The 27,357-nt window shown below is 40.0% G+C and overlaps 1 protein-coding gene across 5 annotated transcripts in view; it reads left to right on the forward strand.

Annotated features, from left to right (window-relative positions):
* TEAD4 (TEA domain transcription factor 4) overlaps positions 1–27,357 on the forward strand; it is a 59,619-nt gene that overhangs the window by 27,290 nt on the left and 4,972 nt on the right. For all 5 annotated transcript variants that reach the window (XM_072043056.1, XM_072043064.1, XM_072043054.1 and 2 more), the window contains 7 exons: positions 7,903–7,967; positions 8,845–8,907; positions 12,674–12,808; positions 13,735–13,778; positions 14,947–15,002; positions 15,800–15,930; positions 17,200–17,373. In XM_072043056.1, coding sequence (XP_071899157.1) covers positions 7,903–7,967; positions 8,845–8,907; positions 12,674–12,808; positions 13,735–13,778; positions 14,947–15,002; positions 15,800–15,930; positions 17,200–17,373 — 668 coding nt within the window. The remainder of the gene's footprint in view (positions 1–7,902; positions 7,968–8,844; positions 8,908–12,673; positions 12,809–13,734; positions 13,779–14,946; positions 15,003–15,799; positions 15,931–17,199; positions 17,374–27,357) is intronic.

The following is a 27,357-nucleotide window of genomic DNA, read 5'->3' on the forward strand; positions in this document are numbered from 1 at the left end:
CTCAGTATGATGATCATAACTATGTATTAATTTTTTTTATTGTTTCCTGAGTATGTCTGGATTCAGTATAGAAGTTAAGAAGAAGAATACAGGCTGTTAAGAATTGTGAAAGAAATTTGATCAGAGTTAAGTTTGTTAATATATCATTTAAAGAGTTGTCTGCAACTCTTGTCTCAAAATGAACATGCCACTGTTGAGATTGTACACTGTTGTTGGGGCCACTTGCCACATGGATTTGCCACAGCTGCAGTCCAGATTAATGGGAAGAACAAGACACCATGCTGCATTATTTGCTCAGTATATTTAATTTAAAGTTACTGTTGAAGGCTACAGAACAATGAAGAGAAGACATCAGAGTTTAGAGATTAATGGTTGGGAAGTGGAAGATGGAGGGTCTCAGGGAGGGGTGAATAGAAAGATTGTTACCACATTTTTCTTTTTTTATTGACTTTGGGGATAGCCTCAATTCTGGTATTGGCATTATGAGTAGAAGCAAGAGTGGAAGCGAAGGGGGGGGAAATTGATCCTTTCAAAGAGCCTGCGTGCTGAACATCATCGCTGTGTTATATATGTGATATACAAAGACAAAATTCAGAAAGAGGGTGAGAAGGAACTGTAGAAGAGATAGAGTTCAAAGTCTAAAATTTCATAGACAAGTTCACTAATTAGGAGATTTTAAGGTTGAAAACAAGCAAGCTAAGGAATCAAGAAAGATGTGACATTAATGATTGCCAGCAGTCAAGGAAGATAGGAAGGGGTGAAGGGAACCCAGGCCAGAAAGGGAAAGGTCACATGCTGCATTTTATCTAGCTTTGGACAAGTTAGGCTGGGAAACTGGGAAGCTAGCAGAAGATTCTCACCAAGTCTTGGGTAGGAAAAAATGATTTGTGTCAGAGGGATCTAATAAAATCAGCATAAAAACTAATGTTAAGGATGATATCAGTAAGAGTTGAGTGTGCATCTTGTTGAGAAGATGGGATTAGCCAACAGAAAGATAAAAATGTGGTTTTGAAATATGCAGCCCTGTTTGTGGAAAAGGTGATGCCCAGGAAGGCATTTAGTGTAGGTGGGAGGAGGAAGCAATGCATTGAGTGGCAGAAAATAAGGCTGTGCAAGGAAGTAGGGACCAGGGCAGAGGCCAGTGTCAGTTAATCCCATATGGTACATGCTGTCATGAACATAATATGGTTTTGTATTAAGTGTCATTCTGTAGTAACTTGCTGGATGTTTAGTTTTGTGTCATATTCACAGAATCACAAAATCATTGAATAGGTTAGGTTGGAAGGAACCTTAACGTTCATCTAGTTTCAGCCTCCCCCACTGCCCCCATCATGGGCAGAGATGCCACCCACTAGATCATGTTGCCCAGGGCCTTATCCAACCTTATCTTGAACACTTCCAGGGGTGGGGCATCCACAGCTTCTCTTGGCAACCTGTTCCAGTGCCTCACCACCCCGAGAGAAGAATTTTCTCCTAACCTCTAATCTAAATATCCCCTCTTTTAGTTTGAAGTCATTCCTCCTTGTCCTGTCATTGTCTGCCTGAACAAAATGTTGCTCTCCATCTTTTTTATAAGCCTCCTTTAAGTATTGAAAAGCTGCAATAAGTTTACCCAGAGCCTTCTCTTCTTCAGGCTGAATATCCCCAGCTCTCATTCTTTCTTCATAGGAGAGGTGCTCCAGCCCCTTGATCATCTTTGTGGCCTTACTCTGGGCCTGTTCTAACAGATTCACATCCTTCTTGTGAATTCTGAAATGATAGTTGAGATGGCTTTCTTGACCTTGCTTTGATTAACCTTTCACTGGATACACCTGGATAGTTGCTTTTTTAGATCTCTTGTCTTTGCTGCACTTCACAGGTAGGTAGGTGCACACAGTAGCTTTTGGAACAGAACAGAACAGGTATCACTATCAAGAAGCAGATACTCTCATGTAGTTTCCTTCTGGAAGGATTTTGCAGAAATCACAATGAGTTCTTTGCTCTCATCCATCACAGAAGAGTGTTTTTAGTTCTCCTACCTGTCTTTGAAAATAGGTGTGCAAGAAATATCAAGGCTTAAAGAGAAACCTTTTCCGCCTCTTGTACAAGCAGTAATATACTAGTACTAGCAGAAAGCTAGCATGAAGCTTTGAGGTGGGCTTGGAAATGCTTTCTATATGTGGAATTTCCGTCATTTTTTCCCCCTCTCCCTTGGATGTAGACGCTTCTCTCCTCTGACACTGAAAGGCTCACAACTGTAGAAAGAACGGAGAATCAAAAAGTCACTTTACTCACTTCTGTTAGCAGTGTCTTCCTGGTAGCTGCTGAAATGCACAGTTTTGCAATTCAGTGTGAGAGCGAGTGTGAGTTAAATTGATGTCATCAGAAATTTATTTGTGAGGAGTGAGAAGTAAAGAACATGAGAGAGTATCTCTTTACTTCTCTCTCTCTCTCTCTCTTTTTCATGTCATGCTTCCAAGGGGAAAGCTTCAGGGGAGGATAAAGAGCTTTTGGGTCCTGGGCTGCAGTTGGTATGTTGGCTAGAGCTTCATGAAACCCAATGCGTGGTTTCGACAGAGGAGGCACAACTGTTGGCAGGTTCTGGTGACCATGGCAGGCCTCAGCAAGAGTTATTCTAAGAACACAACATATGATCAGATTACTGAGGGACACTTTACACGGCTCTAAAAAATGAACCATCCAATGTTTTATGACAGCTCTGCCTGTTGTGGCCAAGTGAGGAGTGCTACCCTTTGCTTACCCAACAGCCAGAGCTGTGAAACAAATAAAATGCTTGCCATAGGCTATGAGCCTTCAGACTTTCAGTAGAGTAACACCTGCTTACATCTAACTTCTGATAAACAAAAGACACTTAGGACTTGTTTCTCTTGCAGTTTTGGTTCATGGTAATTTAATACATTCTTGCTGCAGAGATTACTGAGCTTGGCAATTTGCATAGTTCCATTTTTAATAATCCCTGTGTTGCTAATGTCTTTGTGGGGGTGGTCTGTTTTTTTGCTACCAGTATCTTTATTTGCTTAACATACTCTGCCACCTTTCTTTTTTTCCTGGTTTTGTGAGGACACAATTTTGGTAGAGGAAGTCTTGTACATTTATATGAAAGGTGGCAAGCAGGAAAGTGAATTCTAAATCTGGAAATTTGGGGGATGCATATTTAAATGCTCTCTCTCTACAGAATTTCTACACCAGCTTCTAATATGTATAATTTTTACAATAGTTTCCCTTCCTCTCAGTGTTCTTCAGTGTAATGCATTGCCTGCTTCGCAATATTTGCTGATTTTGTCAAAGACAAAGAGTTAAACATATACTTTAGGAAACAATTTCCACTTCCAAAGGCTCAACTTCAGTTTATTGCCTCTCCAACCCATTTTCCAGTCTCAGCTTCCCTAGTTTTATTCACTTAGTCCCTCCTAGTTCCTCTGGTGATGTGGCAGATAATGCAGTTTTTTTCCTCCAGTGCTCCTTATTTCTTACTGTGCCTCTACTCCTACATGGGTTCTCCTTGGGCTGCAGTTGTTTCAGAGTTGTCCCTGCTCTGGCATGGGTCCTCTACAGGCTGCAGTTGCCTCTGTAGTCTCTCTGCCATGGAGCACCTCTTTCCAAAATTACTTTGCCAGCCTTATCCCCAAGAATATCTCCTTCCACGTCTCATCCTTTTTTCCTTTTTTTTTTCTTTCTTTTTTCTCCAAATATATCTTTTCACACATCTTGCATGTCTCCTTTTGCACATCCTCACATCTTTTGGTGATTCCTTTTGTCTGTCTCCTCATGTGTCTCCTGCCTCTAGTGGCTATTGCCCTTTCTGAAATGTTTGAGCAAAGGTGGCATGTGGTTCTCTGACTGGTTAAGGTTTTGGCACATAAAGGGATGTTTTCATCCATTTTGGAGATGGTTAGAATCAACTGTGACTGGCACAGGGCAGTTCATGGCATCTTCTCACACAAATATAGCCTTGCAGCTCTCTACTATTGAAGTAGAGACTGTCTGACTGGTCAGTTTGTATAATTTATTGACTTCCATGGAATCACAACGAATCTAATCTTATTCTATACCATCTATTATACCTGTCTGATAATCCATTGAAATTTAGTTATTAGTTATTTAGTTATTTAGTTTAGCAAGGATTACCCATACGTCAGTAGTGTCCATAGTGTTTCTATGTGTTCAAATTGTAGTATAACCCAATGTGCATCCTTTTAAAGTTTGTCTGCATGAAATTCTTCACATCCACTTCTTTTCAAGGGTAATTTTTCCTCTCTCTTCCATTAAATCATTTTCCAGTGTCCCACAACAGGCCATCTTGGTGTATATACATTTTCCTTCTTGTTTCTGTGCAGATAATGTGTTTTGAGCACCTTGTCTTGTTCTGCCTATTTCCCACATTTGAATTGTGCCAAACCATCCTGAAATTCTAGATATTACAATATATGTGGGAGCAGCACCTCTTAACATCACTTCAATAGTTGCTTACCTTGCAACTTGGATCCATGGAGATCTTTGGATCACATGGAGACTTCGAAGAACTATGTATATTATTTCTGGCACTAGAGAAAGGTGGTCTGGATATTTGTCACTAGTAATGGGTGTTAGCTTTGTAAAAATGGTTACATTGGTTGAAAAAACAGCCAGGTGGAATGTAGCAACAATAGCGGCTCTTCCCATAAAAATCTCTTGGGCATGTCACTATGCTATGCTGAAACTGGGAACTGAAGAGGTCAGTTATTATATGCTGTGCATTGTGTGTCTGGCACAAAAGCAGTTCTTAATTTGTGTATAGAGGAGCTGGAGCTGTTTTCTTGTCTCAGCTACAGACCTGATCCTTCCACAAGGAGAATAAGGAGCGCTTTGGTAATGATACCATTAGAAAAAAAGATTAACATTTGTAAAGGTAAAACACTTTCCCATCCCTACCTGTGCTTTGGTGAACATGGCCTAAATACAATCATGGAAATTTACATTCTTTCTGTGAAATAGATGGAATTAGTAACATTGTCAGCCCTTCCCTAAAGGTTTGGCTGGTGAATCTGTAGCACAGAATCTGTCCTTACATTCATTTTTTTTTCTGTCTTGAGTTAAAAAAGGATTTAGAATAAAACCAATGTTTTCAAGGAAGAGTAAATTCTCTGAATAAAAATCACATTTCTTACCACTGCTTGCTTTCTTGATGTCTATGATGTCCTAATGTACAAGTTTTTCCCATACATTTTCCATAGAAAATAAAGCCTTTTTAACAGTTACAAATAAGCTTCACAAGAGCTGTGGCTTTGCATCCCAGTTTGTTCTTGTTCCATTCCTCAAACAGTTGCAGCCATATAAGACATTGCAGCTGTATACTTCCCACTCCAAATTTTAATTGAGGTATTCTATCACGACTAGTGTGGTCACCACAGCTGTGTTATTTTGCAAAGCCTGCTCTTTTTGTCATGTTTCCTGCCTTGAATCAGCCTAGAGTTCAGATGTGTAGCTACTGCTTTTCTGTTTCTGCTTTTTATTCCTCCGTCACACTCCTGCTCCAAAAAAAAAAAAAGACAATATAAAGACAATAAAATAAGGATATTTGTTAAGAGCTGATACATGTGAGCCTGTTTATGGAACTGCATAGTCTGCCTTGTATCTTGGTGTCCACTGTCCAGCTGTGGTGATAGCTGTGAATCAAGTCTAAACCTTATTCTGCTGTTCACTCCTGAAGTTGTCAGTAGTTCATCGCTTCTGTTTCTCTTCCTGATTTTTAAATCCTGGATCTCATTCTTGTGCAGTTTCATGCTGTCATTCCAAGCAATTTCAAATTCTGTACTTGTAACTCTGTAGCTTCATGTTTCATTGTGTTTTGCAATTCATGTTGCTGATAATAAACACCATTTTCCTCATTTATCACTGTGACTGTCTTTTCTTTGTATCCCTGTACTGGTCTCTCATTTTCCTACACTGCTCATTCCCTTGGCCCTGAAGGACCTATTCTGCCTGTCTGAGCCTGCAATGACTGTTTGTTCTATATTCAGACAAGGATTTCTTCACCTCTTTCAGACAGTGCCCCACATTCCTGTTTATCGGAGCTCCCCATAATCTTCCACAAAACTAAGCTTACTTGTCTCTGCCTTCTCTAAAGAATTTACTGTAACATTTCACACTCCAAAATCCCATGTAGCCATTTTCATATATTTACCTATTGTTGTTTATTTTCTTAGTCTTAGTTTCACAGAATGACAGAATCATTTAGGTTGGAAGGGTTCTCTTGAGAGATTCCTGTTTTGCTACAGCAAATTGCCCAAGACTGTGTCCAGTTGGGTTTTGAGTATCTCCAAGGATGGATACTACACAACCTCTCTGGGCAACCTGTTCCAGTATTTGACCACCCTCACAATAAATAACTGTTTTTTGTTGGTGTTTTATTTTTTTATTTTTTTTTCTTGTGTTCAGGTGGAATTTCATGAGTTTCATTTTGTGATTGTTGTCTCTTGTCCTGTGCACTACTGAGAAGAGAGTGGGCCCTTCTTCGTTCACTCACATCAGGCATTTATATTCATTGGTAAAACTATCCAAGAGTCTTCTCTAGGCAGAGAACAAGTCCAGCACTCTCAGTCTTGTGTGAAAGATGTTTTAGTCCATTAATCTTCTATTTATTTATTTATTTATTTATTGATGGACCTTTGCAGGACTTAATCCAGTATGTCCATGTCTTGTGCTGAAGAGCCTCAAACTGGACTCAGTACTCCAGATATCTCCTTAGCAGCACTGAAAAGAGGGGAAGGATCACCTCCCTTGACCTGCTGGCAATGCTCTTCGTAATGCAGCCTGGGATGCTGTTGCCCTTCTTAGCTGTAGGGGCACATTCCTGCTTCACATTCAGTTTGTTTTCAGCCCAGGTCCTTTCCTTCAAAGCAGCTTTCCAAATTGTCAGTTTCCAGCATATGCTGATGCTTAGAGTTATGCAGAACTCTGCATTTCCCTTTGTTGGACTCCATGAGATTACTGTTTGACCATTTCTCCAGTCAAGGTCCTTCTCCTGTCTAACGCATTCTGAATAGCAGTACAGACAATCTGGTCTATCAGCAACTCCTCCCAGCTTTGTGTGAACTTTCTGTGGTGCATTACGTCCCATTGTCTAGGTCATTAATAAAGGTGCTGAACTGTATTGGCCTAGTACACCACTACAGACTTGCCTCTAACTGAACTTTGTGCAATTGGTCAAAATCCTCTGGGTCTGGCTGTTCAGCCAGTTTTCAGTCCACCTTCTTGTCTGCTTACGCAAGTCATGCTTCTTCAGCTTGTCAATGAGGGTTTATGGGAGACAGTTTCAAATGCCATACTAAAGTTGAGGTACTCAATGTGTAGCAGTCTCCAAGTTAGTCATCTCATTGCAGAAGCTGTGTTGGGTAAGAATGATTTCCTGTTTGTAAATCCATGTGTACTACTTCCAATCACCTTCTTGTCCTTTGTGTGTCTCGAAATGAAGTATGAGGTGCTCCATCACTTCCAGGTACTGAGGTATTTCCTGGTTCTTCCTTCTTGCCTTTCTGAATGATGGAGAGTGAATGGATTATTATTTTTTTTTTGATTGGTTGGTCGGTTGGTTTTGTTTGTTTGTTTGTTTTCTGTTCATAGTGGCTATCTTGATCCATGCCTACGGAGTTTACACACTGTGGTAGGAAAACTATTAAGCAAAGTGTTTGATTCTATTTTTTATCGATAAACTGTATTTTTATTGGGAAGCTATACAGATGCAAGCTGAGAAATAGCATTAGTAGCCCAAAGTTCTGCTTAGACTCCTACCATGTGAACTAATCATTGCCTTTCTAAAATCACTGCACTGGCAATCTCTATAGAAAGAAAAAGAAAAAAAGGGGGGAGAAAAATGAAACACCAGTTTCTCTAAAATTTATTTGCATTATTTCTCTGTTTCAGGCCGAAATGAGCTGATTGCCCGCTATATTAAGCTGAGAACAGGGAAAACACGCACAAGGAAACAGGTAGGTGTAAAGTTTTGGGGTTATTTTGGACCACTACACATACTGTAGGCTTATGAGAACAAATTCCTTGCTACGCGCTTGCTATTAGTTTCTAGCTTTTGTGGAAATAGACGGTTGTGCTGAGCTAGTTAGTAACAATGGTGGGAAGAGTCAGCTCAGGCATTTGATAATAGGACTGTAGCACTCCCACCTCCCATCCATATTGTGACCCACAATTCTTCCTGCTGTTAAACAGTGTGGGATTTTATTCGTTCATTTCATTGAACATCTTTGGAGGATTCTTTATTCAGGTCAGACAAATAGACAGCAATGGTGATTTTGAAAACACATGGTACATGTGATGAAAAAGGCACCTCTGTGTTTTAGGAATGACTGTACAGGCTATGCTGGACAAAGCACTGAGCAGCATGGACCTCCTTTGGGTAGAGGGTTGATAACTGATCTCCAGAAGTTCCTTCTAACCTAAACGATTCTATGATGTGTTTCAGCCCAGATTCTGAGAGTCATTATATAGTAGCCAAGGGTATGTAACGTGGGTTTCCCTTCTCCCAAGAGGAGGCCAAGATTGGGAGTAAAGAGATTAGAACTCTTAATCCCCAGATTTATGGATGGGTTGTTCAGTTTTAGAAGATGTCTCTGGTTTAATAAAGACATTTGAATTGGAAAAGGCTTTATATGGCTTGTCTTTGTTGATAACCCATCTTACTTCATGACAGTTATGCTCAGAAAAGCATCTCATTACTACCTCAACCCTCCCTTCCTCCACAAACCTAAATAACTCCCCATTGCATAAGGTGCATAAAGTAAACTGTTTACTTCTGCAAGCAGCTACCAAATACTCCTCTTCAATGAAGATGGATTTTGTCTTTCGATGCAGGTATCTAGTCACATCCAGGTCCTGGCAAGGCGGAAAGCCAGAGAGATCCAAGCCAAGCTCAAGGTATTATGGGTATCCTTTTAACATATCATACAAGCCCCCTGAGTCAGCCATTCCCTCATCCGTTCCCTCTTTGAATAGCCTCAGAAAAGGCTGAGATTAGGCACTGGATTGTGGTAAGCTGGAGAGGAAAAGGTACTTCCCAGGAAATGTTGTGCAAACACTTGTATTGTTGGAGCTCTGTGACGTCTGAGGCAATTCTATTTAAAGAATAAAGAAACAATAACTTTAATTTTGATGTGTCTGATTTCTACCTCCGGTTTACGCTGCTGTCCTTCAAGTCTGAATGTCCTTTGGACTTGGGAGCATGGGAAGAGTGTTTACCTGAGAAGGAGGGGGTTATGGTCACGAATATTGACCAGTAATCACTCCATAGTGTTTTGTGGGCCTTGGGAATGGGTAGCCTTACAGTTAGGGCTGTACTAGTTCTATCTTTACTAGCAGTATTGACATGGAGTTGTCCCTGGGAAAGTATTCTGAGTCAGCAGAACTTGGAAGGAAGTTACAAAGCCACCTGGGAAAATGTAAAATGGTACTAGCTGAAGAGACTTTGCCCTTTGATTAATTCAGACCCAATTTGAAGAGGCCTGGGCTGATAAGGAAAATGGTTGACTTCTGTCTACTTGCCTGAGTAAATCTGTGTTTTCCTTTCTGTAGGAAGAGCTCTGAGATCAAGTTAATGAACTGATACCTCTTGATGCTTATTTCCACTCACATCTGAAGCAGGGAAATGGCTCAGACTGAATTGCCAGAAATATCAAGAAGGTCATGTTTATGGGTGACAATTGCACAAGAGGGTGCTCCCATTAGAATGGGGCCTGGCCATTCTAGCCCATCCAGAAAGGGCCTGCTGAGCAGGATGTGAGGTCCAGTCCTTATTATAAATCATTCAGATGGTGAGGGAAGGAAGGCCTTCCTGACTTGTTATGGCATGCTTGAGGTGATGATGAGGGTCTCGATATCTCAGTCCAGCCCAGACTCTTAGGTGGAAAGCTGTCACGCTTTTTCTCTTGGCTGGCTATGTAGCTCCTTCCTGATCCACACAAGGTGTAGATTTTCTGTGAATGAAATGTTAGCACCTAGTCTTGACCAGTGCTGAAGTGCATGTATCTCCAGTGTGAGCAGTGATTGCCTCTAATGGTCGTGACTGTGCACCTCCCTCACCCCATTCCCAGGTCCATTTTAGAAACTCCTGTTGTGTCTGTAATTTGCCTGTTGTGTTTCCAGCTGCTCTGATAAAGAGAAGGAGCCGCAAATTGCGACTATCTAATTCAGTGCTTCTAGGTAGGGCTGCCAAAGTTTGAAGCCTGTGGTGCTGTTAAGCAGTCAATTCAGGTGGAGGCCTGGTTGAGAGGCAAGTTAGAACGAGTAGGAAACAACAACTGCCTGGGGTGTTAAAAGATATACTGCTGCTTGTATCTGTGACCTTGATTTTGTTCCTTGCTTGTCACAGCTCTGGGATTTGGCATGATTGAAAAGTCCGTCAGCCGAGCTTGTTTCTACTTAGTACACAAGAGCTGGCCGTTTTTGTTCTCAGGGAATGGAGGTGTCTTGGGGAGCTCCATGAAGCCATTGGTTGTTCTCCTTTTACACTACTTCTGGCCATGCTGTGAGCTCTCCCTGCTGCCTGCAGTGAACCATTCCCCACTACCAGACTGTTCCTTTCTGCCTGCAGAGGCGAGTCAGTAGCACTGAATCAATTCATTTACTTCTTTGCTTTCCCTAGTCATTTTCACAGAGCAAGGAAATGAAATCACAAAAGTTACTGCCCTTCCTCTTAGTTCTTGCTGGTAGCTGCATGTTCTTCTATCAATGTTCATTTTCCACACTATGTATATGTATTCATATTTATATAGTAGAGATCCAAGCAGCTATGTGTCGACTTTTCAGAGCATGTAGTCTAATACTACTTTCTCCCACACAAACTGGGGTCTCTTCCTTAAGTGTGCACTGTTCCTATAGTAGATAGAGGTGCGGGCAGTAGGGTAAAGCTTGAAGAAAAATTTGTCACCGGAAGGCAGTAGTTTTCTGTCTTGGGTGGCAAATTGATACGATACTAAGGAAAAAAGAGGGACATTTTGTTTTTATTATTATTTATTCCAGTGTGTTTTGAAAATATAAAAACAAAAGACAAAAATTGCTAATGTCTGGGAAAAGTTTTTGATGCTTTTTTTTTTTTTTATTAAACTGGAAACACAAATATAAATAATTAGAGAATTGTTAGCTGAAAGAGCAAAAGAGGAAGGAGATGTCTCTAGCAAAAACATGCCATTTTCCAGTAGTCAGACAGGCATTTAAACAAAAGAGGAAAGCAGAAGAGATTTTGAGAGAGAAAATCTTTTCCCTTCTTAATTTTCTTTTTTTTTTTCTTTAAAAAAATATTTATTTATTTTAATACACCCATTTTCATTCTTTCTCCCCATAAACTCATGGATAAACTCAAGTTGACAAAACTCAGGTTGACAAATATGATTTTTCTAGAGAGAAAATAAAGGAAGAGAAAAGCCACTTTTCTGCACTGACAACTTTGTCATGGGAAAAATAAAAGTAAAAGGAATTCTTACCTTTATAATGTTGCATGTAATCCTTAAAAAATTACCCAAGACATCATTTAAACTGCATTCTGAAAAATGTAATCTTCACTTTGGAGATACTCAGGAACTTTCTTAGTAATTAAAATGCTTCCATACATTTTAATGGTACTAACAAGAGTCATAGATACCATAAAAAATGTTGTGCCCATTCAGATTATTTCACTTAAAAGTTATCATTTATTCTTGAGCTTTTGTTACACTTCCTCCAAATGTTTTTGCATTACACACATCAGTATCCCTGGGATATGACCTTCAGAAAACCCTAGGAAGGGGGAGAGAGAATGGAGACCCAAGGGTGAGAACTTACTGCAGTTACTAAAATTAACAAATCTCGTAGTTTTGAGAATTCCTGAGGAGGACAAGAGCTTACCTCTTTCAGCAACTTCTCCAAGCCATCAATTCATCTGTGGCATTCCCATTATAATTATAATGCCACAGATAAATGTGGCGTGTCTAAACGATAAAGATTACTTGTTGGAGGGATGTAGGAAGAATGTGGCAAAGTACTTTTGCTTGTCCAGTTATTTCTTGGTAGCAGAAATGAAGAATGTCCTTAGTTTTAACCATACATTAGACCCCCTGTTTGTTGCACTGTTATTGCCTGTAAAGATGTGTACAATTCCACAATGCTGCTAAAATACAAAACAGAATGTTCTTGTGTATGTGCCCTGGGAGGTTATTAAGATTTCCTGTTTCCCCAAGAATGGTAATAAAACATTCAGTTCTACCTGGGAGTAATGGCAATCCTGAATGGAGATAGTCTTTTTGCAATGATGGAAGACAAACTCCTTTTGTGTTAACATGTTAACAAGTAGCTAATTAGCTGCTTTTTTTTTTTTTTTTTTTAATTAAGGTTGTATTTACTGTAACAAACCATTTCAACTGTGGGGCTTAAAAACCTTCAGACAGAAAGTACAATTGCTTAATAGTGTCTAAAACAGTGATCCCAATATTTCAGAAAGGAAGATTAGTCACATTGAAAATACAGTAATGGATAAGGGACTCAAGCTTTGAAGAGTTCTTAGGATAGTTATTGGCAAATCTGATGCCCAGTTTCTTAGGGATACTTATTCCCTATAAAGAAGCTGGTGATAATCCTGTGTATGCAGCATTAGGCCAGGCAACAGGTTTATCATTATAATCATTCTGTTTTCTCTTTCTACTCTTGTCCTTAGGATCAGGCAGCTAAAGATAAAGCCATGCAGAGTATGGCTACAATGTCATCTGCCCAGATTATCTCTGCAACTGCCTTCCATAGTAAAATGGCTTTGCCTGGTCTCCCACGACCAGCCTACCCTGCTGTTTCTGGGGTGAGTGAATCATTGTCTTGGAGGAGTTGGACTGAAGACACTTGAATACTTAAAAGGGTGTTGGGACCTGCTCAGGAATATTCTGAGAACACTGGAAAGAATGGGCCAAAAGGCATTTTCTTTGTAGAGTAAATCTGTCATATGACTTCAAAAGTTTGAGTCTGATTCTTTGCTCACACTGATGCAAAATAACAGTGTTTTTATTTTATTTTATTTTATTTTATTTTATTTTATTTTATTTTATTTTATTTTATATTTTATTTTATTTTATTTTATTTTATTTTATTTTATTTTATTTTATAACACAAGTGAAAGAATAATCAGAGATCCTCTGGGTATTCACCTTCCTGAAATATTTTTAGGTGTCTGTACCCCTTTCTTAGTCCAGGATCTTGGATAAAACGATTTGGGCCACCCTAACCCTTTCTCAAGCCCATCATTCCCAACCTCATTCTGAGTGTTTAGATCACAAATTGATGGCCCTTACATAACACCTTTAAGAGAGGAGGCCTCTCAGCATCCTACATTCTTTGTGTTGGACCTAGTAAGATTTGCTGAGCAGTGATTTCTGCCAAAATATTTCTGCAAAGTTTTCCTGGAGAAAATGGTCCATCCAAGAGGGGGAATCCCTCTGAAGATGGACGTACAAGAATGTGTACATAGCATTTCACATTAAAAAACACTGTTGGGTCAGTTTCTTGCATGTCACTACCAGAACATGTAAAAAGAAAACCAAGACCAGTGAGCACCTCCACAAGTATTAAATCAAGAAAGTAGAATGAGTAAATCAAGAAGTGAATGAATGTAGCAAAGTCACATCTTTAAGTCTGTGAGCCTGCAGTTTCTTTCTTTAGACAGTGGCAAGTCTGGCTTTTTAACTCTGTCCTGAGAGTGATGACCATTGCCTGTATGTTGTTGTTTTGCAGTTTTGGCAAGGACCTTTGCCAGGCCAAGCTGGATCTTCTCAAGAGTGAGTATTCCTTCATCTGAGTGTCTAAAGCAGGTGCTTCCTTTATCCTCCTTGAGGAACACCATTAGCTATTTCAAGATTTATGAAATGCTAAGATAATGCGGTCTTTGTTCTCAGACAGATTCCGTAACAGTGGATCTGAGACTTAAATTAAGGTCCATAGTTGAAGGCAAACTGAGAGTCACAAGAGAGTCTTAAACAGATAAAACCCTATGTCTTCATAAACAAACAACACAGACTCTGAGCATTTGTAGAAATACAAACGGCACCAACAGCCTCATCCTTTACCGATCTCTGGCTGATCAAGGTAAAGGTGTTTGTATGAAATAAACAAATGACATGGATCCATCCAGTAGTTGGGTGTGTGCACTCAACTGGTGATAGAAGCTATCCATGGATCCATTGTCTCCCTTTTTGCTGGCACCCAAGCATGTGAACCCCAGAGGCTGCAACTCCACTCCGTTTGCTGTTGCAGGCCCCTCACTCACACACACAAACACACATGTATGTGCAAAAACACACACAGTGAATCGCTTTGGTAGGTGGGTTTAGATGCACGGTCCGTCCAGTAGCTGGGTCTGGGTCTTCAATCTCCCTAGTTTGCCTCCCACAAAAATAAACACACACACATGAACTGGACTTACAGTCACCATCCAGGTTCCATCATTCATAATTCAGGTTGTTCTGCCTGCCATTGTTCTGTGCTACTTTTGAGTGTGTGGAGACAAACTTTTTATCACGTAACTTAACAGGATATGTTTCTGTGAGCAATTTAAGCCACAGAAAGGACAAGTGGCTGGAAGGGATATGGTCTATGTTCTTCACCCTGGCTATGTGTTCTTGCTCTCTTCTGGTGCTGTTGTTGATGTTTGTGGAGCAGATCAGGGAACAGACAGGCACAGGGAACAGATAGGAATAGATAGACTACTAGTATTAGATATTAATAGGCTATTGCTAACAGGCACCAATAGGCTATTAATATGGGGAAAAGTGGTTTGTAGAAGAATAGAAGCCATTCTGGGAGAAATGAAAAGGGTTTGATTTAATCATCTAATATGTGTAAACAGTTGATCAAGTGTCTTTTCCTTTTTTTTTTTTTCCTTTTTATTTATTTATTTTTTGGTTATTTTCTTGTTATTTTTAACCATCTCTGTGTGTATATCTGTAGTGTGAAACCTTTTTCTCAACAACCATATGCTGTACAGCCTCCGCTGCCACTACCAGGTAGGTAAGAAAATGCAGTTCCTTGCTTTGAAATTGTGCTAACTTCAAAAATAGCTAACACTTAAAAAAAATGATGCAGTTATTTTTTTAAAGTCTTTTTACCTACTGAAAAATTTTAGTGAGTCCAAAATTAATCTTATATGATTTCCCCTTATCACCATTTTCCATCCTTCTATTGAGAGAGCTGAAGCACTTTAATTTTGGTTTATTTAAATACACACACGCGCATTTTATCCTATTTTGGTTAGTTGTTTGGGTGTTTCTTTTCCTCATAGCTAAACATAAAATGAAAGCTTATGTATCTCTATTGCTCTTCCACCATGATGCATATACTACAACAATATTTTTTGTCATAACATGATTGCCTTTACAATTACTTATTAGATGGAACAATAAATGTCTTTTTCTTCTCAACATCCTCAGTTTGAGAAGTTAATGATCATGTTAATGGTATTGCTTCATTCTCTGATACTAAAACAGCCTATTCCTCTGCTCATTTAGGGCCCAGTCCAGGTCCTGTTAAAGTTGCTGAACATGTTTTCTCTGGTGTCAAAACCAGGTAGATTGTCTTTTACAGTCATGACAACCCTGACATTACTGTCTTAGCAGAGGGTGACTGAAAAGCCATTTAGAGTACATGTGGATTGAGAAACAACGTGCGAATTGTGAATGATATTTCTGCATGATGAAGTTAGATGAAAATGTAATTAATCAGCTTTGACAACAGGTGCTTTTCTGGAAAGTTATTACCAACTTGTCTATTTCCAAATTTTGATACATAAATCTTGTGTATTTAGGGTTTGAGTCTCCTGCTGGTCTTTCCCCTTCACCATCAGTACCAGCTTGGCAAGGACGAAGGGTTGCTAGCTCCAAACTTTGGATGTTAGAATTCTCTGCATTCTTGGAACAGCAACAAGATCAAGATACAGTAAGATAAACACCTGACTTCCACCCCTCATTTATTTTTGATATTCAGGTAGCTTCTGCTCATTGTGGATGTGTTATACTACTATATGTACATGGAAATAGTTGCTTCATTGCTCTACTGAGGATACGTCTTCGGGAAACAACCCAGTTAAAATAAATCTTTCTCTGAGAGGACAGAATTGCTTATAGCAATATAGCCAGCTCTGTGCCGTGTGCTTCTGGACTCCCTTTACAGGGTCATGGTTGTTCACATACCAGATATCAAGGCACTGACATCATAAGCTGGTGGAACAGGCCCTGCAGGGCTATTCTAGCTATCTTTTTCAGACTTGCAGTACAGATCCAACACCAGATGATGCTAAGATAACATGGAGCTACATAGTCTCCCTGGTGTGCTGAGAACTTAAATCTGGGGGCAACTGGGATGAATGTGAATCAGAGTGTTTCTGTGTTGCCACCTGTAAAATGGGAATAATAAGACTTGCTTGTCTCTCTGAAGTCTTGTGATATTGCATATTGAGACACGTTGGTGATGGACCAGTTAACACTTCCTGCCCCTGAGACAGGATAACTGCAGTTCAGAAAAGATAGTAGTATTTGGCTGGTATCTTGCTGTAGGAATTTAGGCAGTTCTTCACAGGATAAGGAGCTTTGATGTTTATTGACTGAGTGATTTGTGACAGGTAGCATTCTGCATCTCAAGTCATTTCATACTATATAACAGTGGCATGAGGTAATGGTTTAGGACAAAATATAGGAAAAAAAACAATACACAATGTTTCAGAAGAAGCAAGAAGCATGAATGCATTGATAAGAAAGAAATAACAACATGAGCTAATATTAGCTGATATCTTTCTGCTAATTTTTCTGCTTTTTTAGAAAGTGCTGTCAAATTTTCAGTGATTCCAGTAGTCAGGCTGTGTTTGCCTGTTACTTCTGGATAAAGATGACAGAACAATTATTGTCATAGTTCTGGAGCGATGGTTTAGTGCGTAATGTGGGGGTACAGAGCTTTCTGTGTAATCACTCATACAGTTTTAGGCAGCATCCCCTTCTGTATACTGTCCATACACTCTGAATAGATTGATAAGTGAACTGCGTGCTTTCTGAGCATGAGAATATTTTAAAATGATCTTGTGAGCTTTTTGGTTTTCTTTGGTGGGATGGACTCTACCAGTTTGCTAAAGTGTCAGCTTTTCTCCCATGAAGAAATGTACGCTCAGAATGTACCGAACAATTTCCTAATTCCATGTTTTTCTTCTTCTTGCAGTATAACAAACACCTGTTCGTGCACATTGGGCAATCAAGTCCTAGCTACAATGATCCCTATCTCGAGGCAGTGGATATTCGACAGATCTATGACAAGTTCCCTGAGAAAAAAGGGGGCCTGAAGGAGCTGTTTGAAAGGGGGCCAGCTAATGCCTTCTTCCTTGTCAAGTTCTGGGTAAGGGACGGGCCCTTTGTAGGGTACCCATTTGCTATGAAATTCTCACTTTAAAGCTCATAGCTGTTAGAAGACTAGTAGCTCCAACAAATTTACACTGTGCAGAAGACTTAATAGAGTCACATCTGTCTTTGGGGATCTTTCCTCGATTGCACAAGGCCCTCATTCCAGCCTGGAGCAAGACATATCTTTCAGAGTGTCATTTGTAGAGTTCTTCTTGACTAGTGTCTGTGGAGTTTGGTAATTAGAATTTATTTATTTATTTATTTTGAATTTTTTATTTATGTATAAGAGAAGAATTCGGAGAAAATTCTTCTTTGTGTATGCATATGCATTCACTTCTTTCAGTGCTGAGTAAATTCTCAGTCAGAGGCAACATTTTTCCTTCTCTTCTCCTATCTAATTAGCTGGATTTTGTGTTATCCAAGTACCAATGATTTACAGATATGTATTGACTGCAGGCACAAGGATAGACAAAAGACAAGAGGGACATATTATGAAATTGGATTATGTTGTTAATATACTACTGAGTTTACTTATGGTAAGCTGGCAGAAATCAGCCTGGCAAAAAACTATGTACTCAATTTGGCATGGATAGAATTTTCATGAGTTAGCTTAAATTTGCAAAAATCTGTGCCATTGTGCTTCAGGATACAAATAAAATAGTTTTGATGATCAATATTATTACAGATATTACACAATTAAAAATAATATGAGCTTGGGGCAGTTGCAAGCTAGATGGCTGAGGGAATGTGTAATGAGATTTGAAGTTTTTCACCTTGAACTTACCACTTATGATTCAACCCCAGGTCAGAAGTGAGATGATGAGAAATGATCTTCCATATCTCATACTCTTCAAACGAACTGGAATTACAAAGCCTCTTAACTATTGCTTTCAGGAGAAAGAGGAGTTAATTTAAGTGCCTTGATGTGTCTTCCCAGCTGTCCCAAGCCTGGCCTTTCCAGAACTGAATTGGAGAATGCTGGCTAGGAGTCTGCTGTTCAAGTGTCTGGTATTTTTCCTTGGAGACACATCATTTTTATTGCCCTAGATTGTGTACTACTGAGCTGTATTGGTAATGGGATTAGCCTCAGTCAATATACAACAAAGCCTGCTTGAGAAAGTTGAAATAAAATGTAAAATACCAGCCCTATTTCCCTGTGGATGGCAGATACTTGGGAGAGACAGCAGCATCTTGCTGGAAAGGGTCTCCTTTGACAGATGTCTGGGTAGTAAATGCCCTACTAAGAACTGTCTGAGAAAGGAAACAGAAGTCTGATGTGACAAAAGAAAGGAAAAGCTAAGAGGGAATAGCTTCTAAGAAGAGGTCCTTGCAGAAGTAGGAGCAGCAACAAAGCTTAGGTGCTTTGTTCTGTAGGGATCACATATTAGCGCTTGTGTCAAGGTGAAGAGGATTGGCTCTTCTGTGGTATCACTTGGAAGTGCTTTGGAAGTTTTCCAAGAACAAAACAAAACAAAACAGGGAATCATAGACTCATAGAATAGGAGCTTAGAGGGAGATGTTAACTAGACAGAATAAAACACTCTGAATTCCTTGACTTAAGGGGAGAAAAATCACAATGAACTTGTGATCTAGTGCAACTGTGATTTTATTTATCTAAACAGTTAGCATACTTTTGTGCTTGTGGGGTTTGCTTTGGAAATTTTGCTTCTTTTTAATAACAAGGGTAAATGTGGCATACATACCATGTCAGACCAATTTGAATCAGGCTTTTAAGGATTTACATGTTGCAATGTCATTGAGTTGGCCCTCACTGGGCCCACATGGGGTGTCTGGTGTTCAGAGAGTATCAACTCATCGAAACTTGGTTTGCATAAAGAGATATGACATAGGATTTGAAGAATCTTTCCTCTACTGTCCGTGGTACTATACATGATGCCCTGGGGGTCTACATTTGTACTCTTCACAGCAGTGATATTTCTGATTTAATATTTTGGCTTTCTCACTTGTTTTTTGGTACCTTTGCATTGTTGAGTCCTGTCTGGAGTTGATATCAGGTTTTATTGGTAGAAACACTGAAGGATGTTGCTTACAAGTAAGCTTACAAGTAAAGTCATTGATTGAATAAAATCAAATAGGGTTTTTAAGGAGTAAATAATTCTGTCTTGTATTTGTTTCTCAGAGTAGTAAGGGGATGAAAACATGACTCCTGCTGCCATTATTCTGGATGAAAGAGGGTTGGGGCACTTTTATGATTTGTATTGTGCTTTACAGGTATGCTTACTTACGTTAATCCTGTTGTAAGATTTCAGCTAGGATCTCTAAGGTAGCATAACAGAAGAAATTATTATTTTTTTTTAATCTTTTTTTTTTTTTTTTTAATCCAAAGCTTTTTATTGGAAAACTTTGAATTCAGTCTTCCGATGTGCTTCATATGTTGTGGTAGTTCAGTCTTATACTTAATCAAAGCACATGAGCCATGACTGTAATGCACTGTGCCACATTTATAATGGGAATTTGTGAGTTTTATTTATTGCAATAGATGGTGCAACTCAGCCCACAACAGAGACCAGCTGTGACATTATGTTGGTATTTCCAAATATGGAAGTGTGGGCTTGACCAAATGTTTTACAGGCTCTGGGCAAGAGCAAAAAGTGTTCTTGTTTTCAAAAGTTCATTTTTGCCACACCTCACCCTCCCTAAACAAACGCTTTTCATAGATAAGACAATGTAATTAAAAAAAAAAGTTTTTCAGAAAAAAATGAGATTTCAGCTGAGATTTTTATATATCTTTGCATCTTTATATCTCTGTAAACAGTATATGATAGAGTATTTTTTGGATTTTATTCTCTGATTGCTCTGAAAAGCTGTATGAGTACACTGATGTCCAAAGGTGCTGGATAAAGCAATTGCTATACTATTGAATTCATAGTTCTGTTCATTTGTTTGTTTTGTTAAGTTAAAAGTCTTATCCAAAAGCAACTTACTGATAATCTAAAATTGGATGGGTAATTAAATACTTATTAAGGTATGTTTTGAGACATGCAGATAATGTATGTATTTTTCAGAGGTTCTGAACTGAAATGGTGGTTGCAGGTGGCAAAGATTTACAAAAAAAATCAAGACACTGAATAAATTGTTTTTGTATTTATGCAGTTTTACACCTGAAGAACCTGAGTCAGGAAACTGCCAGTACTGCACTATGAAGTGAATATATTCAATGATCTGTTGTGCACTGGAAGCCTAACTCCGAACACTAGGTCTGAGATTTCTTGACATTTCGCAGGAGATAGTAGAACTGAGATATAGAGTTCACATTTATTCAGTGGTGCTTTAAATTATTTATATAATAGCTAAGTGTTAAAAGTTTACTAATTTGAAAGATAAGCAGTGTTCGCAATTCTTCCTTGATTTTGGGTTTGAAAGTCTGGTACAATGAACTAACTCTTTGACTTGGATTGGCAGGTTGTGTATGATATCTCAGTGACATTTCTCCGTGCTCCAAGTGCATTCTAGCACACAACAATGAATGTGAGACATTTGCCTTCCAACACATAGGCAGTGGCAGCTCTGCTCTTTTCCAGTGTAATATTATCTCTACCACCTGTTACTTGTTTCTCCCCATGAACTCCTCCTAAATTCATCGTTATTAATAGTTTGGGGAAGAGGAGTTTTCAGGGCTTTGCACATTAGTAGAATGGTACACTTGCATCTTAAAGCTTTCAGAAGTTGTGCAAATGACTAAAAGATTGAAGGAAAATGAGGAAAAAAATAAAAAAAATAAAGAAACAAAGAAAGAAAGAAATTCGGGATAGGCAGTACTTTGTCCAGAGCAGACATCTGCATTGGGGTATTATCAAGGGAATTGCTTAGGAGACCTTTCCTGTCAATGGTGAAAACATGTAATAATTTCTCATCAGTGATAGGCAAGTCGAATCAGTCAAATCACTGTGTGGTTTCTTTCCATTAAATGAATTATACTTTAGTGGAAGGGACTGGAGGGGTGGGCTAGAGTGCATGTCCTGCACTTGGCTTCTCTCCTCTCCCAGGCAAATCCAGTCAGCACAGCAGCAGTGCAAATTCCCTTTGTCACCTTGTCCTGTATGCTTTATGCCTTCCATCCTGATTTTTAAGATTTTTTTTTTTTTTTTTGAAAATGGATCTGATCTGACAGTGCATTAATTTCACCTGCAGCCAACAGCAACACCTCCTAACATCTGCTAGCTTATGTAAGGGGTCTCTATGTCAATCAATGACACTTTTTTCACCAATGTTATTCCCCAGAGTGTTCAACAGAACAGATATTGTTGGCAGCAAAAAGCACATTGAATTGCTGAGGCAATCTGTCCGCTGGGTGTTAAAATTACACAATCCTTGGTGGCTAGCTAAGTCATAGCTAACCTAATTGTTGGCAAGACCTTCTGCAATTTTTGTCTATCTCTGGAACTGCCATCTTGCACCTTTCTTGGAGGTAGTGGCACACATTTTGAAACATTCTTAAAGAATTGCTTACCATATGCCTTTCCATTGACCGTGGGACATGTGTGCAAGGTATTGTCAAGCTATGATTTCTCACAACATTTACTACAACTTGGACTCTTGTCCAGTTACTGCTTTTCAAAACCTCAGATAAGCTGAAGACTGATTCTCAAAGGTCACATTTCCCTTTGTGAAAAGTTTCTGAGAAATTTTGATTCATAGCCTTATCCTAGCAGGAATGAGGCCTTTCTCAGTAATCAGTTACGAAACTCACTCCCACCAAAGATCAGACAAAAAACTTAGTGTTGTTAGGACACTGTACAATGCCAACTTTTCTGTAAGTGTTTCTTTCCTGGGGTTGCAGTTATTGAGTAATAAACACAGGCTCATCTAAACTGTTTGCGGCAGAGCTGCTAAGAACTCAGACCACCAAGATGATTTTTTAAAAGAAAAAAAAAAAAGTAGTACTAGCCTTGTTCAGGATTACTATGCCTTTCCCCAAATAAATACATTTTCTTCTGTCTAGATTTTTTTTTTTTGCATTTAAAAAAATTGCTTACTTCTCCATAAAGGAGGAAATCTCAGATGTTAGCACCAAAACAGGCAGATCAACTCTCTTGAATGCAATCTGTAGATCTCTGAGACCTATTTCCACAGACACCTCAGTGACTGTAATTTCAGCATATTTGGAATTCAACAGGCAAGCTGAAGACATGTATGTCATCTCTGCTGAGCTTGCACAGTAAGCTGAATGCATTCCAGACACATCAGATTGTTGCTATGAGCTGGCTAAAGTGTGCACACCTTTTTGCATCTGGAATTTCTTGGACAGAAGGCAAGAGCCCTGACTTTTTCAGATAAAGTAGTATGGTCCAGTCAGTGGCTCATCAATCACATTTAGCTTGTAATATGTCTCTTGTATTTATTCTTCTTCTTTGCCCTTGAAGAAATGTGAACAGCTGTTTGAATGCTGACAGCACCCAACCAGCTTAAATGTTGCTTCTGCTCCTGCTGCAATGACACCGTGTTGCTAGCAGTGGCTGCTAGGAGCCTGGGGGACAAGGCAACTCATCCCATTGGGTGGGGTCTTTCTTAAATACCGACTGTCTTTCCTTTGGCTGCCTAGGATGGAGTAAGGAATGTATTCAAGAGTTATCTCATGATTTGTTGGATATGCTAGTGTATTTGCCACTGAGGAGCTCGGAGACCTAGGTTCTAGCCTCCAAGTCTGAATCACATTTAGTGTTATGTCTTCAAGAAGTCCATGCATTCCCAGACTATAAAGTGAGGACTGGCCTTCCCACTTGATGAATTGATGGGGAAATTAATTCACTCTAAGTTATAATTAATATTATTGCCTTGTATCTTTGAGGCATGGAATGTACTGGACAGACCTTCCTCTGCTTGGTTTCATACGTGGTACATTCTGGGCAGAGAGAAATGTGAGCAGGCACAGGAAGAGGTGTGATTTGGCACAAACTTTTGTTTAGAGGAAGAAACACTGGAAGTGAAGAGAAAGGAAGAATCCTTTCCCCAAAGTGACAATATGGTTTTGATTCGTGTTGATGAGGAGCTCATACGAATCTAGGCATGGAGTCTGTATCATTTTCAGATGATAAGTTAAAAGCAATATCTTTTTTGGTCATTAGAGATTCTATTATATGAAGCAAGATTTTGTCCTTGTGCAATCATGGGAAGTGTAACTGCATCCATTAGGGATTCATTAGGGATTAGGGATATCAACCTGACTGTCCACTTGATACTTGAGGTTAGATTGGCTATGGCACATGTTATTGTTTTTTTTTCCCCTCAATTGTCATCTCACTTTGGAAGTAATAATAATAGGAGGGAAAACTAGTGTATTGGGATTCGACTCCTGAGCTGCTGTGGTTTATTTACATATAGAATCACAGAATAATTGAGGTTGGAAGGGTCCTCTGGAGATCATCTAGTCCAACGTCCCTGCCAAGGAGGGTCACTTAGAACACATTGCACAGGATTGCATCCAGGTGAGTTTTGAATATCTCCAGAGAAGGAGACTCCACAGCGTCCATGGGCAACTTGTTCCACTGCTCCCTCACCCTCACAGTAAAGATGTTTTTCCTCATATGCAGATAGAACTTCCTGGGTTTCAGTTTGTGCCTATTGCTTCTCATTCTGTCACTGGGCACTGCCAAAAGGAGTCTGTTCCCACTGTCTCAACACCCCTCCCTACAGGTATTTATACACATTGATGAAATCCCCTCTCAGCCTTCTCTTCTATAGGCTAAACAGGCACAGCTCTCTTACTGTCCTTGTAAGAGAGTTGCTCCAGTCCCTTCATGATCATAGTAGCCCTCTGCTGGACTTGTTCCAGTAGCTCCATGTCCGTCTTGTACTGGGGAGCCCAGAACTGGACGCAGAACTTCAGGTGTGGCCTCACCTGTGTTGAGCAGAGGGGGAGGGTCACCTTTCTCAACCTGCTGTCCACAGTCCTCTTGATGCAGGCTAGGATCCCATTGGCCTTCTTGGCCACAAGGGCACACTGCTGGCTTATGGTTAACTTGTTGTTAACCTCCAGGTCCCTCCACAGAGCTGCCAGCAGTATCCGTCTGAGGTGTTGCAGCTCCATTCTGCTACAAACATGAATCAAAGTCCTCAGCCAGCTGCTGCTCTCCTTCCCTAGAGTTGCTGAGATTTCACGTATGTTTTTTTTTCATTGTGTTTATCCCCCCCAGCCCGAGATATAGCTGAACACTATTGTGAAGGACTCCTAGTCTGGTTCCTCTTTTGAGAAGAAAAGGAATTAATCTTAATTCAGACAGCTGGAGTATAGGTCAAATAAACCAAATAAGCAATACAGTTAGCTGCCTTGACATCTGGCCTGAAGGCCAAACCCAGAGAGTGGTGGTCAATGGCTTTATGTTCAGTTGGAGGCTAGTGAAAAGTGGTGTCTCTCAGCGGTTCATCCTGGGACCAGTCCTGTTTAATATCTTTATCAATGACATAGACAGTGGTATTAAGTGCACCCTCAGCAAGTTCACAGATGACACCAAGCTGAGTGGTGCAGTCAGTACAACAGAAGGAAGGGATGTCATCCAAAGGGACCTGGACAAACTTGAGAAGTGGGCCCATGTGAATCTAATGAAGTTCAACAAGTCTAAGTGCAAGTTGCTGCACCTTGGTCAGGGAAATCCCAGACATGAGGACAGACTGGTAGAAGAACTCATTTAGAGCAGCCTTGCAGAGAAGGACTTGGGGGTGCTGGTGGATGGAAAGCTGACGAGCTGGCAGTGTGCACTTGCAGCCCAGAAGACCAACTGCATCCTGGACTGCATCAATAGAGGTGTGGCCAGCAGGTGGAGGGAGGTGATAGTCCCCCTCTGCTCTGCCTTTGTGAGGCCCTACCTGAAGTGCTGCATCCAGGTGTGGGGCCCCCAGCACAAGAAAGATGTGGATCTGTTAGAACGAGTCTGGAAAAGGGCCACAAAGTTGATCCGAGGGGTGGAGCACATTTCATATGAAGAAAGGCTAAGAGAGCTGGGGATGTTCAGCCTGAAGAAGAGAAGGCTCTGGGATGACCTTACTGCAGCTTTTCAATATTCAAAGGAAGCTTATAAAAAAGATAGAGAGCAACTTTTTGCTTAGATAATGATAGGACAAGGGGGAGTGGTTTTAAACTAAAAGAGGAGTGATTTAGATTAGAGGTTAGGAGGAAATACTTCTCTCAGAGGGTGGTGAGCCAATGGAACAGGTTTTCCAGAGAGGTTGTGGAGGCTCCATTCCTGGAGGTGTTCAAGACAAGGTGATCTAGTGATCTCGTAGGTGGCATCCCTGGCCTTGACAGGGTGGGGGGGCGGGGGGGAGGAGGAAGGAGGGAGGGAAGGTACATTCTATGATGCTACAATAAATTAGCATTGTGGTAACTCAATAAAAACCCAAGCCAGAAAAAAGTAACATTGCTTCTCTCTAATACATGTGTATTGGTAGTGCAAATGAGGTATCTGCATAAATACAGTGGGGAAAATTAGATGGCAGTGACTGCTTTGTGAACTTAACAATTCACTAGGCAACCTGAATTATGATCAAGCCTGTAATGCTTGCGCCTTGCTCCTATTAAAACTGGTTCTACCAGGTAAAAGTTAGCCTGGATTTGTCTACATATGCTGCTCAAGTTTTGACAGACTGTGGAAGTATAACACTGCATAAAATATGTGCTGGCTTTGTACAGCTATCACCTGATAAACCAGAGGATGTTCGTGGTATAGTGGCATGTAGGAGATGATGAGTTTAGGAAAACATAAAGGGTTGAGTGCATAGCTGGTGCAAACTGGTGTGGATGTGTTATAAATAGCGCTAAGCAGGTTTACAGTGGTTGAAGATTTGTCACTATTTCAGAGGGAGACATTCTACTTAAAAGAGGGGGTTGGAGAGAAGAGGGAATTATAGAAAAAAAAAGTAAACCATTTTGACAAATGGATTTTCTTTCATCATAGTCTGTGGTGTGAATGACACAAATATTAAGGATATTTGTAGAAACTGTGGGCAACACCTTGTATTTTGAAGGGTGATTTGTGATCATGTATTTAAATACTGTGCTGTTATGCTCTCAATTAAGAAAACAAGCAGATTGAAAGCTGTATATCCATCCCTAATGCTTCCAGCATTGACTCTAGAACATTAGCCTATCCTGTCATCTTGCCTGGACTGAATATTTGTACTGCTAGAATTATCTGGATGCTACAGCTGCTTGTCTATGAGATATTCCAGGAGATGCACTGCTCAATGTACTTTATGAAAAACCTGTCCAAAATCTGTCTTTCTGAGTTTGTACTTTAACAAAAATTCATGATAATTGGATTTTATTGGATTGTTGGCTTGGATTTTCTGTGATATCATTGTCAAACGGAGATGGTAGTTCTTCTCTAGGTGGAAATATGCATGCACAAATGCAGAGTAGCAGCAATGTCCCAGTGTTGTGTTAAATGGTAAATGGAACTGGATTTTCTGAAATAAATGAGGAGATTTTTTTTTTTTTTTTTTTTTGCTGTCATCTCTTCATCCTTCATATGCCTGAGGTGGCAAGTTAACAGCTAGGGGAATTGGGCTGTAAAGAAATACTGCACATTACTACGACTGCTCTTCCTGTTAGTGCCTTTGTCATCACTACTGGCAATACCTCTGTGAGGTGGGAGCTGCTGGTGAGTGGAAGTACAGGAAAGTTTCAGCCTGATTGTGCAGAGCCAAAACTTAACTTGAAAGGAGTGGCAACAAAAAGGCTTCTAGCAGGTTTCTAGGTCCCGCTATAGTTGTTCAAACCCAGCATTTACTAGTAGAAGCAGATGTGCCTTCTGCTTTCCCCATTGCTGCCCATCCTCCCAACACACATTGTCTGAATATACACAAGTGGTATTGAAACAAGTCAAGGAAGTGATCGATCCCATGAAGAGCTAGCTGAGTAATTCCTCAATGACTTTTGTACTACAACTACACAAAAGTTTGTGCCAGTACAAGAGGAATGAGAGGGCATGAGGTACTGAGGTACAGATTCCCAATGTGTGTT

This window comes from Anas platyrhynchos, chromosome 1, assembly GCF_047663525.1.
Source record: "Anas platyrhynchos isolate ZD024472 breed Pekin duck chromosome 1, IASCAAS_PekinDuck_T2T, whole genome shotgun sequence".
Taxonomy (NCBI): domain Eukaryota; kingdom Metazoa; phylum Chordata; class Aves; order Anseriformes; family Anatidae; genus Anas; species Anas platyrhynchos.